We start from the raw sequence: 14,784 nt of genomic DNA, 5'->3' as shown, positions 1-14,784 counted from the left end.
ACGTATAAAACTAAATAAATAAAAACATATTTTCTTAAGTGCAATAAGAATTATTTAACAACAACATAATAACGCATATATCTGGTAGATCGGTTGGTGGTCGCCTGTTGATGACGCCATACTTTTGACATTGGCATGGGGCGTAATTAAAATATAGGTAACGATTAGCGAGACATTTGTTTTAAACTTAAAGCTTCTTTCTATAATTATTATATGTGATTTAGTATTTGTTGCAAAGACTATAAAGCAAGAAGTGTTCGGCTCTGTTATAAGCTTTAGTCTGGCTTCCATGTGATTGTTAGCTAATGCCTTTAGCTTACTAGCTGCTAACTACACACTATTTCTCTTTTCAGCGGACATAGTATTTGCTGTAATTATGGCTCTTCCCTGGCTCTCAAGATCCCTTTCTGGGCTGCTCATGGAGACGGCGTCCCTAAATTGTCAGAGGAATTTCAGGTAAAATTCTTAGAAATGTTGTATTGTGTCCATTGTTAGACCATCTAAAGAAACCAATTCAGCAAAAATAATCCAGCTGACCAGAAAACGTAGCATTTTTATTGCAGCTTTAAATATATTGCGTAATGTGCGTATGTGACACCCCAGTGCTGTTTTTAAACTCTTATATATTTAAACTGCATTTACTGTAAATCTAAGTTTAAGACGTGGATGGAAACCCGAATAAACTTTTGAATAGTGAATATCTAAAGTCATTAGTAGTCAAGCTGTAGTGCTGGGTTTTATGAGCTGATTATTTTCAGACATGCGGAAAAAAGGATGTGAGGTTTGTTTTTTATTATTTGAAGGGAAAGTCCTTCCATGTGTGAGTATTTTTCCCTATTCTTCTAAAGTAACATGTAAACAGTTTTCCTGAAATATATGCAAGAGCTGGTCTCATAGGACAGGCTGAACACTTTCATTTTACAGCAGTGGCGTGCCCCTCTGCCTCAATGTCCTATTATACAATTGAATTTTCTAATTCAGTTATCCGGTGCAGTTTGTGCCCTTAAATACCCCCATGAGCCAGCCCTGAATCATTTCTTTATTAAGTGCTTATGGAGCAGCATAAGAGGCAACTTCAATTTATAATATCACATGATATTTAGCTTTATATTTTAGTAGAAAAGTGGATTACTTGCATACAAAGCGTCTGGACTTCTTTAAGTTACTTGAAGACGTTTCACCTCTCATCCGAGAAGCTTCTTCAGTTCTAAGGTCAAATGGTGGAGAGTCCCAGATATAAACCTAGTGGGAGTATCCCCCCACAGAGGGACAAAAGGACCCCCCCCCCAAGTAACTTAAAGAAGTCCAGACGCTTTTCTTTGCAAGCTCCTTTGACTACGATGACCTGGATGACTGAGAACCTTCACAGACATTACTTGCATACCTGCTGACTGAGGGATCTAAGTGACTGTCATGGTCAGTGATGCTTGGTAATGAGTAATGAACTTAACTCCTTAAGTTGGACATGACTAATATACTCTTTGTCTTGTCAGTGTATCTGCTGTTGCTGCAGCCATTCAAAAAATGACAAGAGTACGTGTAGTGGACAACAGTTCTCTTGGAAATACTCCATATCACCGTCCTCCGAGAGTGATCCATGTCTACACCAAGAACGGCGTAGGAAAAGTTGGTGACAGAGTGTTACTTGCCATTAAAGGACAAAAGAAGAAGGCGCTTATCGTTGGACACAAAATGCCCGGAGAGCGGATGGCTCCACGCTTTGATTCTAACAATGTTGTACTCATTGAGGACAATGGGAACCCCACAGGAACAAGGATTAAAGTCCCTGTACCCACACATCTACGTAAACTAGAGGGAGATTACTCTAAAGTATTGGCAATTGCTAATTCATTTGTCTAATTGTGTCAAATATGTGAACATTTTGTGCTCAAGTTGTCTTCAATAAACTTTAAAAGAACAGATGTTATTGCAATTGTTTTTGTTTTTTAACTTGGTACTGCAATTAGGTCAAATCTTTATCAACATGTCTTTTTTACAGAAGCATCCCAATGCTTACAATAAATACAGGCTTTACCTTTAAAGCATAGACACTTCTTGTCCAGTAGCCAAAGAGAATGTGGGGCAAACTTGTGTTGTGGAAACATTGGAAAAATATCATGAGCCTTTGAATATTTATTGAAGACACGAAATACATTCGTAACACAAAACACATGACTGGCACATTTTACTGGTTGTTCGTACCATGATTTTTTTTTTTCCTGTGTGTGTATAAGGCAATCATCAGTATCATGTGATTCCTGTAAAGGTCACTAAAAGTGAACGGATACATTATTAATGTGAGGCAACTTCTCAAGCAGCTTCAACTATAATTCAAGTGCAATTTAGTAAAAAAAAAAAACACTAAGAGGTGAGTGGCTTCAATTCATCAACGTCATGTTAAACAGGTTCAACTCAGTACATATTAAATGTTTCAAGTTTGTCACTGACATCAGATTGGCTCTGTAGTGACACCTACAGGAGTAAGAGTGAAACTGACTCAACACCCTGACGATAACTTCAGATTTTCTAAAACAAGATTTAAACAAATTAATGCACAATTACTGAGAAACTAAAGCACTTTTAGAAATACCACAGAAACAGATTTTCAGACAGACTTCAAAGAGTGAAATTGTCAGCTGAGAGTGACATCAAAATTAAAACATGTAAAACCAACTCGCAGTAAACATTGCAGCTAGTGATTTTCTACATGCACATGGCCATGCTCTGTAAATAAAGATGACACATTTATGTCATATGGTGACGGCTACATGCTGTAGCTTTGCATAGATCCTAAAATATGTCCAGGATGCACCACGTTGGCTTTGCTGGACTTTGGTTTTCTGTTACACAGCTATTTTGCAACTTTTATTTAAGCTGAGGTGGGATGTGTAAAAGGATCTGAAGGTTTCTAGGGCGAAAGGGTCTTCATAGCTCCAGCTTCGCGGCAGTCTGCAGGCACTGTGCCCTTACTCGATACACCTTAACAGAAGGTTCTCTTCAACCACACATGGTCAGATAAAGCCACTAGCAAGGTAACAAATAAAGTTAGACAAACAGAAAAGTTTGACAAAAGGATACTGGATACATTTTCTTTTTAAAACAGGACTCACCTCTGTCAGGGTCATCTCTGCCTCTCCTGATCCCGCCTCGTCAAAGTTTCGGAAAGACCCTATTAATTCAAAGTTTTCATCATTTATTGCCACTGCATTAATAATGAAATATGGTGCCACTATGCTGCTTTTATTTCTAATAATGTGTCTGTCAACATTACTTACTAAACATGGCTTCAAGCTTAACCAAGCAGCATATGAAGCTGTCAAAGTCAATCATCTCATTCTCTGCATACCGGGCCACCAGAATCTGGTGGAGTCGATTATTCAGCTTGAAACCTACAAAGAGTTTAAAACGGGTTAGTATTCACTTAGTGGTCAGTATGACTACTTTATAGCATAATTAGGTATGCCTTGCTACTGCCAGGTTGGATCTGCTTTTGCCTTCAGAGTTGCTTTAGTTCTTAATAGCACAGAGTCAAAATGCTTGAAACAATTCATCAGAGATTTTGGTCAGAGAACTTCTGCTCACTGGATATTTTTTTCTGTTTCCGACCATTCTCTGTAAACCCTAGAGACCCCATGTGATTGGCTGTTAACCTATACTTGGTTTAACAAGCAGTCAAGCCAGTGAAGTGACCGGTGTGTGAAGCTGTGTCAATATGATGCTTTGATATGAAAAATTATACCTGCTGCTTCCACAGCAAGTCGCATCTCATATGAGCTCATGGCCCCTGACTTGTCGAGGTCGAATTGTCTGAAAACGACCTGAGAGAAGGAGACGGTAACATAAATAGAAATACAGACAATCTAAGTATAACGTTCCTGTTTTAATCGCTCTTACCAGCCACTTTCGGATCTTGTTCCAGAGGATCTGAAACTCCACAAGTCCTAAACGAGCACTACCATCTTTCTATTAAACATTTTGTCAAGGGGCCAAACAAATCACATGGTAAAGGCACAATTTAATGCCTAAAATAGTCAGTTTTGCAAGATTTAGGTGTGATAACACCAGAGGATACATCCATCAGGTTCACCATGGTCCTACAAGACTCCATACTGAAGCCATCAGTCTTCAGGTCTTTGTCTGAAATGACAAAAAAAAAAAACCTTCTTCAAACCATCTGGCTAAAAAAAGACACACAGTTAAAGGGAATGGGCACTACAGTGGAATCTAATACAGTAATGGGAGATGTATTAGTAATATGTGAATTGCACCCAAAATAAAGAGAACACTCACGCCGGGCGACGACTCTGTTTAGAATGGTCCTCAGCTCATGAATAGAAATCTCCATGTCCTGCAAAACAATGAAGGACAACTAAACTTTGCCACTAAGAGCAACTTTACTGGCTTTGTTTCTATCATGAATACTGCAAACGCAACTATTACCACTACATATGGTGTTTTATCAGATAATTATATAAAAGTAGTAGTATGTAGGAGAAAAGATGCTAACCAGTAAGAGAGATCTTTTCAAAACCTACCTCTCCTGCAAGTTGAGCAAACATGGCCTTAAAAGAGTCATCAATGTCATCTTCAGTTATTTCTTCCTGTAGGAAAGCAAACCATGGTAGGTACAGGGTGTAAAATCAAAAAGCCTTAGCATTCTTGCAATACGTGTAATAATTTAAAATTTCCAACTGATGTATACGTACATCCTCTCCCAAATCGGCAGAGACTTCATCATCCAGCTCTCTGCAACAGACAAACTCTATTGGTACAAGGCCTCCTTTTCCACACATTGTAATGGGTGAAAATAAATAACAAAATACAAGCGTAAACATACTCGGTCTCTGACTGCTTCTCAGTGAACACCCTTAGGACAAAGTCTGCCTCTTTACCGGCCTCAAAGGTGGAGGGAACGATGAGGTACTCTCCTGGAGGCAGACGGAGCCGTGTGCTCACCTCCCGGAGGTTGATGAAGGTTTCCGAGCGAGCACAGGAGGAATGGCTCAAAAAGAAATTCTTCTTCAAATGGACATTTTGGCAGCCTCTGTACTAAAGGCAGCAGCAAGCAGAACATTGGTTCAAATACATATGCAGGCTTTTAGCTCCATTTACTGTAATCACAGTCATACATGGTTCACATTACACTAAGAGTAATGGTAATGAATTTTTTTAAAAAGTAGTAAAGTGATGCTCTGCTTACCTCTTCTGGAATCTGCAAAGACAACAGGGGAAAGAGTTAAGGAATGAGCATGAGGATCGTTTTAAACATACACACAAGGCAAAGGGACAATACAGATTTTCTCTGTTCGCACCTCATACAGAGCAAAGCCAATGGTGTGCATGTCTTGACCTTGACGTCGGTATCTGCGCCGGTCTTTCTGCATGAGGGCTACTAAAAAACTGCACGCCACCTCATCGTCCTCTGGGTCGTCGTCCTCCTCCAGCAGCGTGATCTTATACTGAGGGTTGATCCAAAACGTGTCTGCACAGACGGGACATTTATGTTAGCCTGCTTCATGGTCCAACAGTCACTCACCTGCGGAAACTGTGTACACTTGATTGTAAAAGTCATGTTTGTGGGGTATACACAGTTAGGACTCACTGGGATGGTTCCTGCAGCCCCCGGCGGTGCTCCCTCTCCTCCACGTGCCGTAGAACTTGATGGTGTTCCAGTGGCTCAGGCTGTCGTCACTCAGAGCATCTGGAGTCAAGTTGCAGATCTCTAGTCGAGAAAACTGCCTGATGAAATCACTGAAGGACATCCTGGAAGATGTAGTTGTAGCTTTCCTTAAACAGCTAGTTCAACACTGTGCTTTTTCACTCACTATAAGAGTTTGATGATCAAATGTGCAGCACTCTCATATCTGTGTGTTAATGATAAACCTGAAGCTGGGAAACAGTAAGCTTAGCACTATAATAGATCAGAAGGAAATAATTAACAGCACATTATACTCGCAATTACAGCTGTACAAACAAACCAGCTGGGGTTTTTTTTTTTTTACAAGATAACACTCCAGCAGCAAGTCACTGCTTTTAAGTTGTTTTTGGATGGAATAAAATCACATTTATATCTTTACAAAATGGATTTAAAGGCAAAGATTTTCTATCTATGGTCAGAGTCAGTTTAGTGTTTACTCTTAAACTTTGATTGTTTATGCTGAGTTTTTGCTAAAAGCCTTGTTGTAGCTTATTGTTAAGACAAAGACACAATATTCTCATCCAGGCAAAAATATCTGTCTGTTTCTATAAAATCATCTAGTACCAAAACTCGCCATCTTCCATCTGCAGATGCAAGTCTTCTCGTTCAGAAGGGTCGATCTGATCCCATTCAGGAGAACTACAAATGACAAGAAAAGCAGGCGAGAACAATTAGTGAAGATGGTGCACCGTATTTGACCCTTCCTGATTTGTTATTTCTTTTAAATATCTGTCATGCTTACATGTTTCAGATCAAACTAAGTTAAAACAAAATGCCATTTTCAAATCATGATTTCGTCCATTAAAAGAAAAATGCTCCCTGGTCCTTTGTGAAAAATTGCCCTCCTTGTTAAATCGTGAATTAATTGTGATTATCCACATTTTTGGAAAGCTGAGTTCAATTTCATTAGCCACACGCCGGCCTGTTTGCTGCCAAACCTGCTGAATCGAGAGACCAAATAGAACCTGCCATTAAAGGACCTGGATGACTCGCTGTAAATGATAGAACCATGAATTCTGCTCTAACTGAGAATGTGTGGCCATCAGTTCATGCTCTAAAAATCAAGCATACTTGGATTATGCACCAGGACAGCAATCTGAAACACCTCTGAATGGCTAACAGAAAACAAAGTGGAGTGGCCTATTCAATGTCTGGACTTTGAATCAGAGTGAGATGCTTTGGCATGACCTTAAACAGGCTGTTTGTGCTCAAAAACACTCCAACATGCCTGAATTAAAGCAGTCATGCAAAGTAGAGTGGGCCAAAATCCTTCGCAGTGATGTGAAAGACTCATTGCCAGTTATCTCAAAGGCCTGATTGTAATTATTGCTGCCAAGGTCAGCACAACCAGTTACAGTTTAAGGGGCAATTACCTTTTTACACAAGGTCAGGTAAGTTTGAATGACAAAGTTTCAGTTTTCATAAATGAAATCATAATTTAAAACTGGATTTTGTATTTTCTCAGATTATCTGTGTCTAATACAACAAAGTATTTGATCCAAAACATGTAAGTGTAATAAATATACAAAGAACTAAGAAATCAAGAAGGGGGAAAATACTTTTTCACAGCCACACATGTTATAGTCAAAGCAGATGGGAAACAAGAAATACAGCATACTCATATTTGAACACACTCACTTGTCACTCCATGCACCAGTCCACTCCACCTGGCCCCAAGGGTTACGTATTCGGATGAGGCGTTCGGTGTTGCCATGGAAATTAACCTACATAACAGCAGAATGACAGAAAAATTAAAACCACAACTTTCATGGTCAGGCAGAGACTAAAAACGATGCCCAATCCAGCAAACAACAGCAAACAGACCTCCTTCAGCCCAGTGACTGAGTAGGCGTGGCCTTTCACAAGCTTCTTGAATGTAACAGCCTCCATGTCAAAGGCACTGGTGATCTGTATTTATATAAAACATGATTACTGCATCTCAGTATGAGTCTTTTAGCATGGAAAGAAACAGGGGTGCTTTTAATAAAATGTGTTCAGCACTTACATCGATGGAGCAGCCCAGCAGGGAGCCTCTCTCCAGCGCTTTGCCAATTATCCTGTAGAGATCTCTTGGAGCTCGGCGGAGCTCATACATTTCAGACACACCACCAGTGAAGTCCTCAAACCCTTCAGTGGTGCTCCCTCCAGACAAAGCCTCATAGGAGCCATTCAGCCTGATAGCACATCAAGAACACACTTCACATTGATTGCCGTACACAACAGCTCTTCAGATTACGGCTTGCTGTTAAATGCTAAGCGATGTAGCGGGCAGACACCTACTTAGCATAAGCTTTCTCCAGGAGTGCACTCCAGAATTCATTACCCTCAGCTGAATGGACAAACATTAGCTCCCCATCCTTTACTGGCAACCTGTCATCAATCACGACATCTACCCAGTCGCCAAACTGCCAGAACTGCAACACAGAGCAATAATCAAGAACTCCATCCAAATGAAGTGCTTGCAAAGAGAGTTTGTAGAAGATGATGTGAAATTACCTGAAAGTGGAAAATTCCTGCATAGTCGTCTTGGAAGGACTGACCGTGTGGGACAACCCGATGAAGAAGCTTCTCATTCAGCGTGAGAGAAGCAATTGCTGCTAAGAGCCAGCAGTCACCTGCAAGTTTAAAAAAAAAAAAGCTTTAGGAACCTCCATCCATCTGTGGCTTCCTGGTTTTCATGGCAGATTCAGCATTAATGACTCACCCAGTGCTCCCTGACAGATGTCTGTTCTGGTTGCACCACCAACGATGAACTGAGGGTCTTGTGTTAGTTCCTATGGAGAAAAAAAGAAAATAAGTCCTTCTGAGAATTATTTTTGGAAATCAAAAATCAAACAGTCAAAGATTTGAACATTTTTAATCTACAGTCATGGTATAAAGAAAGCACACCCTCTTTAAATTCTGAGGTTTTTATGTATTGGGACATAATAAAAACAATACAGCCTTTAGCATGTCTGAGAACAACACAGAAGTTGACTGTGGAAAACCCTTACTGCTTCACTGAAGCAAGTGTGTTAAAAATAATGCTAAGCAAGAAAGACACCGGTGCTGTTTGTCAATCTGGCAAGTGTTAGAAGGAATGAAATGTAGGGCATCATTCAACAGTAAGATATATAACTCTCAAGTGGCAAACATTCAAGGCAGTCACCAATCTTCTCAGGAGAGGAAAACCTCGCCAAATTCATCCCAATGTCAAATCATGCAAGTTAAACTGCAAAATAAAAAAAAACCCAGAGCTACAAACTCTACTGACCTCAGTTAGCATGTAAAATGTTAACGTTCATAACAGCACAATTGGCAAAAGACTGAAAAAGTGTGGCTTATTTGGCCGGGTGGCCAGAGGAAAGTCTCTTCTCCGAAAAAACAAAACAAAGGACATGTCAGCATGGCTTAAAATTGCAAAGTTGCATTTGAACAAATCACAAAACTTTGAAACAATAGTCTTTGGGCAGATGAGACCAAAGGGGAGATGTTTGGTCTTGATGCACAAACCCAAACACAGCATACCGGCACAAACACTTTGTAGCAACTGTCAAGCATGGTGGTGGAGGAGTGATGATTTGGGTTTGTTTTGCAGCTGCGGGACTTCTAGAGTTAAACATGAAGCTATCTGTCTGACTGTTAATGCCTGGCCCAAACTGGATCCAGCAACAGGACAATGATCCCAAGCACAGCAGCAAATGTCCAGACCTCAACCTGACTAAAATGCTGTGGTCGGTCCTTAAAAAGCTGTGCATAAACAAATACCAGCAATGAACTGAAGCACTGCCATAAAGGAAAGTGGGTCAAAATTCCTCCTCAGTGATATGAAACTAATAAAGTCATAAAGAAAGCAAAATGTTATTGCTCCTAAAGGTGGCACTACAAGCTAATGAATCATGGGCAGTGCTTAGTTTTTCAAACACTGTTTCTCCGTAACGGCGTCATCTTTACTGAAGAATAACATTGTGTAACACATTGCGTGTTGCTGTTCATGTGAGGATGTATTTATTTAATTCCAAGAACTGGAGAGGACTAGATAATGTTTATGTCCTGATATGTAAAACCTTAGAAAAGAGGGTGTGTTTTCTTGTTATCATGACTGTAATGTTTGAGGCATCATATCATTTATGTGCCAACTTCCTGCACTGTAAACAAATGTCCCAGCGAGGGAGCGGTCAGAGAATGTGTTACATGCCAACAGCTGCCGTGGTCAGAGAAGTCCCTGTCTCTACTTGTCTTATTCTGTCTGAGCTGGCAGACATGAAATGAGAAACTGCCATCGATATGTTTGCTGGCAGGTCCAGTCATGTCCAGCGACAGACAAAACAGCACACAAGTTGTGAAATATCACATGAGATGGGCCAAAAGCAATAAACTTTTAATTGTCTTGGTATAAATGTCTGCACAATAAATGTTATTTTTTAATTTCAGATTCTCATATGAGACTACAGACTACGGTGCCTGTGCATCCTCTCGGTTATCTCACCGTGGGCCTCATCCACTCCACATCCTTTGTTTTAGCGGAATAGGGGGCAAGTTCCTTAAAGCCCAGAGATGGAGGCTCGGCAGGGAAATAGGGGTCTTCAAACAGGCAGCCTGACTCCAGGCATTCCTGCTTCAGTGCCTCGTAATCCTGGCCCGCAAAGTGCACAGCTTGGTCCTTGGAGCCCATCCCTTCCGCCCGGAGCCTGTTGGCATATATGCTTGCAGATATCCCTCCAACTGAATACATGCTGGTGCAAGATAAAAATACAGAGTTGGTGGTTGGGTATGCACGGTGTCATCTATAAATAGCAGCAAGCTAATCTGTGACACACTCATGTCTAAGAGTTATAATACAGCAATCAAAACCTGCATTCAGCTAGCTGGCAACCTTTTGTGACGCAGAAATTCAGCATTATGTTGTTAGCTTGCATCTAGCATAAAAGTGAAGGCTGTAGGCTCTGAGAACACTGAGGTCTGTCAAGTAATTTATTATTATTATTGTCCCTTATAGGTAATGTAAACAACTTAAAAAAAAATAGGCATTTCAGATTTTTTTTACATTTCATATGCAAAAAAAATAACAATTCCTTCACTTAATAAAATGCATTTTTTCAAAATTTTTCAAAATGTTTAAGAATTGTTTTTCTGAGTGTAGTGAGGTGCAAAGTGACCAGATTTATGACCTCAGTATTTCCTCATTCCAGGTTACGGCCCCACAGAAAGCAAATCCTGCAAGTTTCCCTGGTAAAACCTGTCATAACTCAGTTTTTTCATTCTTAGTTTAGCTCCAAGTTCATTTTGTATTATCATGAAAACAAAATGATAAGTGATGGGATAAACAAAACATCTGGCAGACAGAAGAATAGTGACTATGGGTAACTGTGTTATAAGAATCACCACCCTGAACCCAGAGCAGCAAAAGAAGAAATGTGATACCTTGTCTGTATTTGCAAGCTGAGAGGGAGAATCAGACAAAAACAGAGAGAAAGGTCATTCACATAAGCTGCTTTTTTTTTTTCTTAAATCAGATACACAATACAAGGGAAATGCAGAGTTTAAAATTGATTGGGGGGGGGGCAGGCTATATTCAAATCTTCAAGGAAAAGAAAAGACCTATGCAAGGAAATCATGAGTTCAAAAGAAGTAAATGTCCCTTAGACTTGAATTTGGTACCTCATGAATCAGTGCTGACTAGATCCTTTGGCTCTCTACTTGCCTCAAAAGGAATCCTAATGAGCCAAGTTAGGTAGATAGTCTGGGCGCTGAAAGTTGGAAGGGTAAACTTGGCTGGAGCTGCAGTGGTGAGGGGGCCAGGACATTCGTGAGAAAAATGGTTAGGTTGGAGAATGAGCTGGTGTGCAAAAACAGGCTATGCTTTTGGTAAAAACAATCCGCAGACAGGAACATTGTTTAAAAGGCCATCGTGCCCCTGCTCTGAGGCCCCACTCCCCATTGAGCTGCGGGAATTCCTCTCTGCTCTTTCAAAGGCTGCTGATCACAAGGATCTTTTTATTTCCTCCCAATAAAGTAATCAATAGGACTTCAGCAGCACCCTAACAAAAAACAACAGTCTGTCAATAAAAAAATAAAAACAAAAAACAGAGGAGCAGTATTAGTGTCTGAGTAATGCGCGTTTGCTGCTTCAGTTCATTTGTGATTTCACAGGCCCGAGACTTAAAAGTGACATTATGTCATTACACAAATGGTTTAGAGCACCTGTTCAGAAGTGTGCTGCAGGCCTGTGTTTACGCGCACCCGCTTTAAAGAATTCTGGTAACAGCAGAGCACATTCACACTCTCATTTACCCTGGATAACGTAGCTGAATTAAATCTGTGATCCCAGAATTAGACGGCTGTTATTTGTCTTGACTCTTGCGAGAGATAAAGCATGCATTAAATCAAACAAACCGCACTGTGGCCTGCACTTCACAAGGCACCGTTAACCTCAAGCTCTCCAAATAACAAAGAAATAAAACGCACAAAACGACACTCACCGCCGCTTTCACGCTAATTTCCAGCTCCTTGCAAATGAACTGGATACAGTAGTAAACTGTATAAATCTGGTGGAGACACTGGTTCTGTTGGATCGCAGGTCCAGGCCAAGGTCCAACCCCTCTGCGCCGTCCACACTGCTGCACCGCCCCCGCCCCTACAGGAGGAGGGGCCACCGCTCACACCCACCACACACTGCCACTGGAGGCGCTAAAGATGGCAGTTAACCATGAACAAAACACTTACATTGGTCAATATCACGCTATGAAAATATGAAAGGCTGAAATTACAACTGACTGCAACATTATTCTGTAATACTGTATAACACAGTCAAATTTAGGCCTAAATAGAAATCTTCTTGATTATTGTAGCTGACTATTTTGAGCTATTAGCCTAAAACCTGGTATATTGGCACAGTGTGAGGTGGGTCCTGACAACCTGAGGGCAAAAGTAGAAGTGGCAGGCCTAAAAACTATCCTTGGGAGAGGAACAGTATCTGAAAGTCATCTCTTTAAGAAATAGGAAAAGGTTAATCAAAGACCTGAGGCAGGATTCATCTGGCCCTTCAGTTAAACCATCTGTTTTCTGAAGTTTTATCAGAAAATTAAGTTTTTCCTGTCAAGAAAAAGGAAAGGAAACAGAGATAGAGGCTGAGGTCTGACAAATTACACAAGAACCAGACTAAAAACCATTAAGAATGGAGTGATGAATCCAAAATTTGGAGTTTCTGGTTCAACTTTTGATTGATATGTACAGACAAGGTTCAGGAGAGGTTGCAACAGAGAGCCTCTGCAGCCATCTGCGGCTCTGTCATTGTTTTCGGATATTTTTCTGCCAGTAATGTTGGAGATTATGAACACAAAAAGTACCATCAGATTTTGATCCACCATGGAATACCATCTGGAAAGCATCTGATTAACAGTGACTTCGTATGGTAATTATCCTAAACGCAGTGCCAGCACAGGAGAAGCATTATAAATGAACTGCAGTCAAGTCAGAGCTCTCAAGTCTCTTTAGTCAGTTTCTGTAGTTGTCATTTTTTAGGGCACATTGTCTCATATGCTATAACCCTCTGCCCTGCACTGACTTCAGGTTGTCTTTAAAACAATGAAGAGTTTATTTTGACCAATACATCAGTGCTTATCTTGGGTTAAGAGTAGATGAATAAAACACTAACAATCATGCTTTTCTGAAAAAGGGTAACCAAATATTAAATACCCAATAATAGCTGAACCGCACTCTTTAAGTGCGAGCTAAAGAAACACCGAAATACAAACAATGTATCCTAAAATGTAAATGCAATCATAAATGATTCTGTCTTCAGTTCTCATGTTTATATTCAAAAGGTGTTTATAGGACCGAAAGCAAAACTACATTTGTGAGAGTTTAATATCATCGCTATAAAGGTTAATCATAAGCTCGTGTGTAATGTTCAGCTGGGTGAAATTCTGCGCTGATCTATAGCAAACACTTTGATAACACCAAATAATTATTACCAGGGAGATAAAGTGTTATAAATGTATGGGCTCAAAATGTGGTCATAAATATTTTGTACTTGTAAAAAAGATTTGTATGTGTAAAAAAGATTTGTATGTGTAAAAAGAATTTGTGTGTGCGTAAAAAAGATTTGTATGTGTAAAAAAGATTTGTGTGTGCGTAAAAAAGATTTGTATGTGTAAAAAAGATTTGTGTGTGCGTAAAAAAGATTTGTGTGTGGACTTAGAAAAAAAAACCCTGCAAGTTACAAGTACGAATTTTGACCCGATTTTTCTTCCTTTCATCTGATTGGTCAATGTCATATCAATCACAAATGTAACAATCCAATCAGAGAACAGATGGGTTTGGCTGTCGGAGGGGCGCTTTTTTGAACTGCAGGTCCTTGAAGGGTGATACAGTTTGAAGCTGGAGGATCTCTATATAAATATCCATAGCAGCTAGGTCCCCTAACTTTCAGTAGCTGTTGAAAGGAAAAAGTTGTGGTATATCAGTGGTTAGAAATACCATTATTACTTTAGGATTAGTTTAACACAGTCAGGGCTGACCCAGGACCATTGCTGTGAGTCACAGTGCGCAGCATAAAAGTCCTTTCACATCAGAGGCAGGATGTGCTGCTAATGCTAACTGCTAACTAAAAGCAAAGGATCCAGAATTTGTTACGCTGGCTGCTGGGCTCTGTGGGTTTTTGCAGCAGCTCTACCTGTACTAGATGCACCTGCTCCTTGTCTTTTCTATCTCTGACTTTATGTCCTCTACAAGAGTTTCTGTTTTTTTTGCTGGTTCTTCAAATGTTCAATAAAAACATGTATGCTAATTCATAACGAAGAAAGCTTTGTAATGAAGACTGTCATTTCCAAAACACTGCCCGCCCCCACCCCGCGGTCCGCAGCGCTGTTGAAAAGGCTGTGGAAGTCCCTATATTAAACACGTAGACCTGTGACACAAAAATCACCAAACTCGGACGACCACAGACTGTTTCGAGCTAACGGGAAGAATGCGGCTAAAACTTTTGCGAGATCCCGAGTTTGTTTTGCGAGAGCTCGCAAAAGTTTTGCGAGATCCCGAGTTTGTTTTGCGAGATCCCGAGTTTGTTTTGCGAGATCCCGAGTTTGTTTTGCGAGAGCTCGCAA

The 14,784-nt window shown here is 40.3% G+C and overlaps 2 protein-coding genes across 3 annotated transcripts; one reads left to right on the top strand and one right to left on the bottom strand.

The window, feature by feature from the left end:
• The first annotated feature begins 49 nt into the window (after positions 1-49).
• On the top strand, positions 50-2,361 carry mrpl14 (mitochondrial ribosomal protein L14). Its single transcript, XM_084948478.1, has 3 exons — positions 50-157; positions 354-456; positions 1,494-2,361. Exons 2-3 carry the CDS (start codon positions 377-379, stop codon positions 1,858-1,860), a joined length of 447 nt encoding a protein of 148 aa, XP_084804604.1. The 5' UTR covers positions 50-157; positions 354-376; the 3' UTR covers positions 1,861-2,361.
• Positions 2,121-12,325, bottom strand: LOC146374727 (calpain-1 catalytic subunit-like). 2 transcript variants are annotated; one of them, XM_084948476.1, is made up of 23 exons: positions 12,160-12,325; positions 11,102-11,119; positions 10,167-10,413; positions 8,403-8,472; positions 8,195-8,313; positions 7,979-8,112; positions 7,704-7,872; positions 7,523-7,606; positions 7,337-7,422; positions 6,263-6,337; positions 5,603-5,763; positions 5,313-5,482; positions 5,201-5,212; positions 4,838-5,049; positions 4,707-4,746; positions 4,536-4,601; positions 4,291-4,348; positions 4,073-4,137; positions 3,895-3,963; positions 3,740-3,818; positions 3,276-3,389; positions 3,111-3,169; positions 2,121-3,024 (listed from the first exon to the last, which is right to left on the bottom strand). In XM_084948476.1, the coding sequence occupies exons 3-23, from the start codon at positions 10,410-10,412 to the stop codon at positions 2,998-3,000; spliced, it is 2,115 nt and encodes a 704-aa protein (XP_084804602.1). In that variant the 5' UTR covers position 10,413; positions 11,102-11,119; positions 12,160-12,325; the 3' UTR covers positions 2,121-2,997. The 2 variants fall into 2 exon arrangements, with proteins under 2 accessions (XP_084804602.1, XP_084804603.1); XM_084948477.1 differs by lacking the exon at positions 12,160-12,325 and having other exon boundaries at positions 11,102-11,122.
• Between the last annotated feature and the right edge of the window lie 2,459 nt (positions 12,326-14,784).

Source organism: Perissodus microlepis, chromosome 13, assembly GCF_051167445.1.
Source record: "Perissodus microlepis isolate ML-2025 ecotype Zambia chromosome 13, ASM5116744v1, whole genome shotgun sequence".
Classification (NCBI taxonomy): domain Eukaryota; kingdom Metazoa; phylum Chordata; class Actinopteri; order Cichliformes; family Cichlidae; genus Perissodus; species Perissodus microlepis.
Note: the sequence above shows the minus strand (reverse complement) of the source record. Positions and strands in the feature narration are given on the sequence as shown.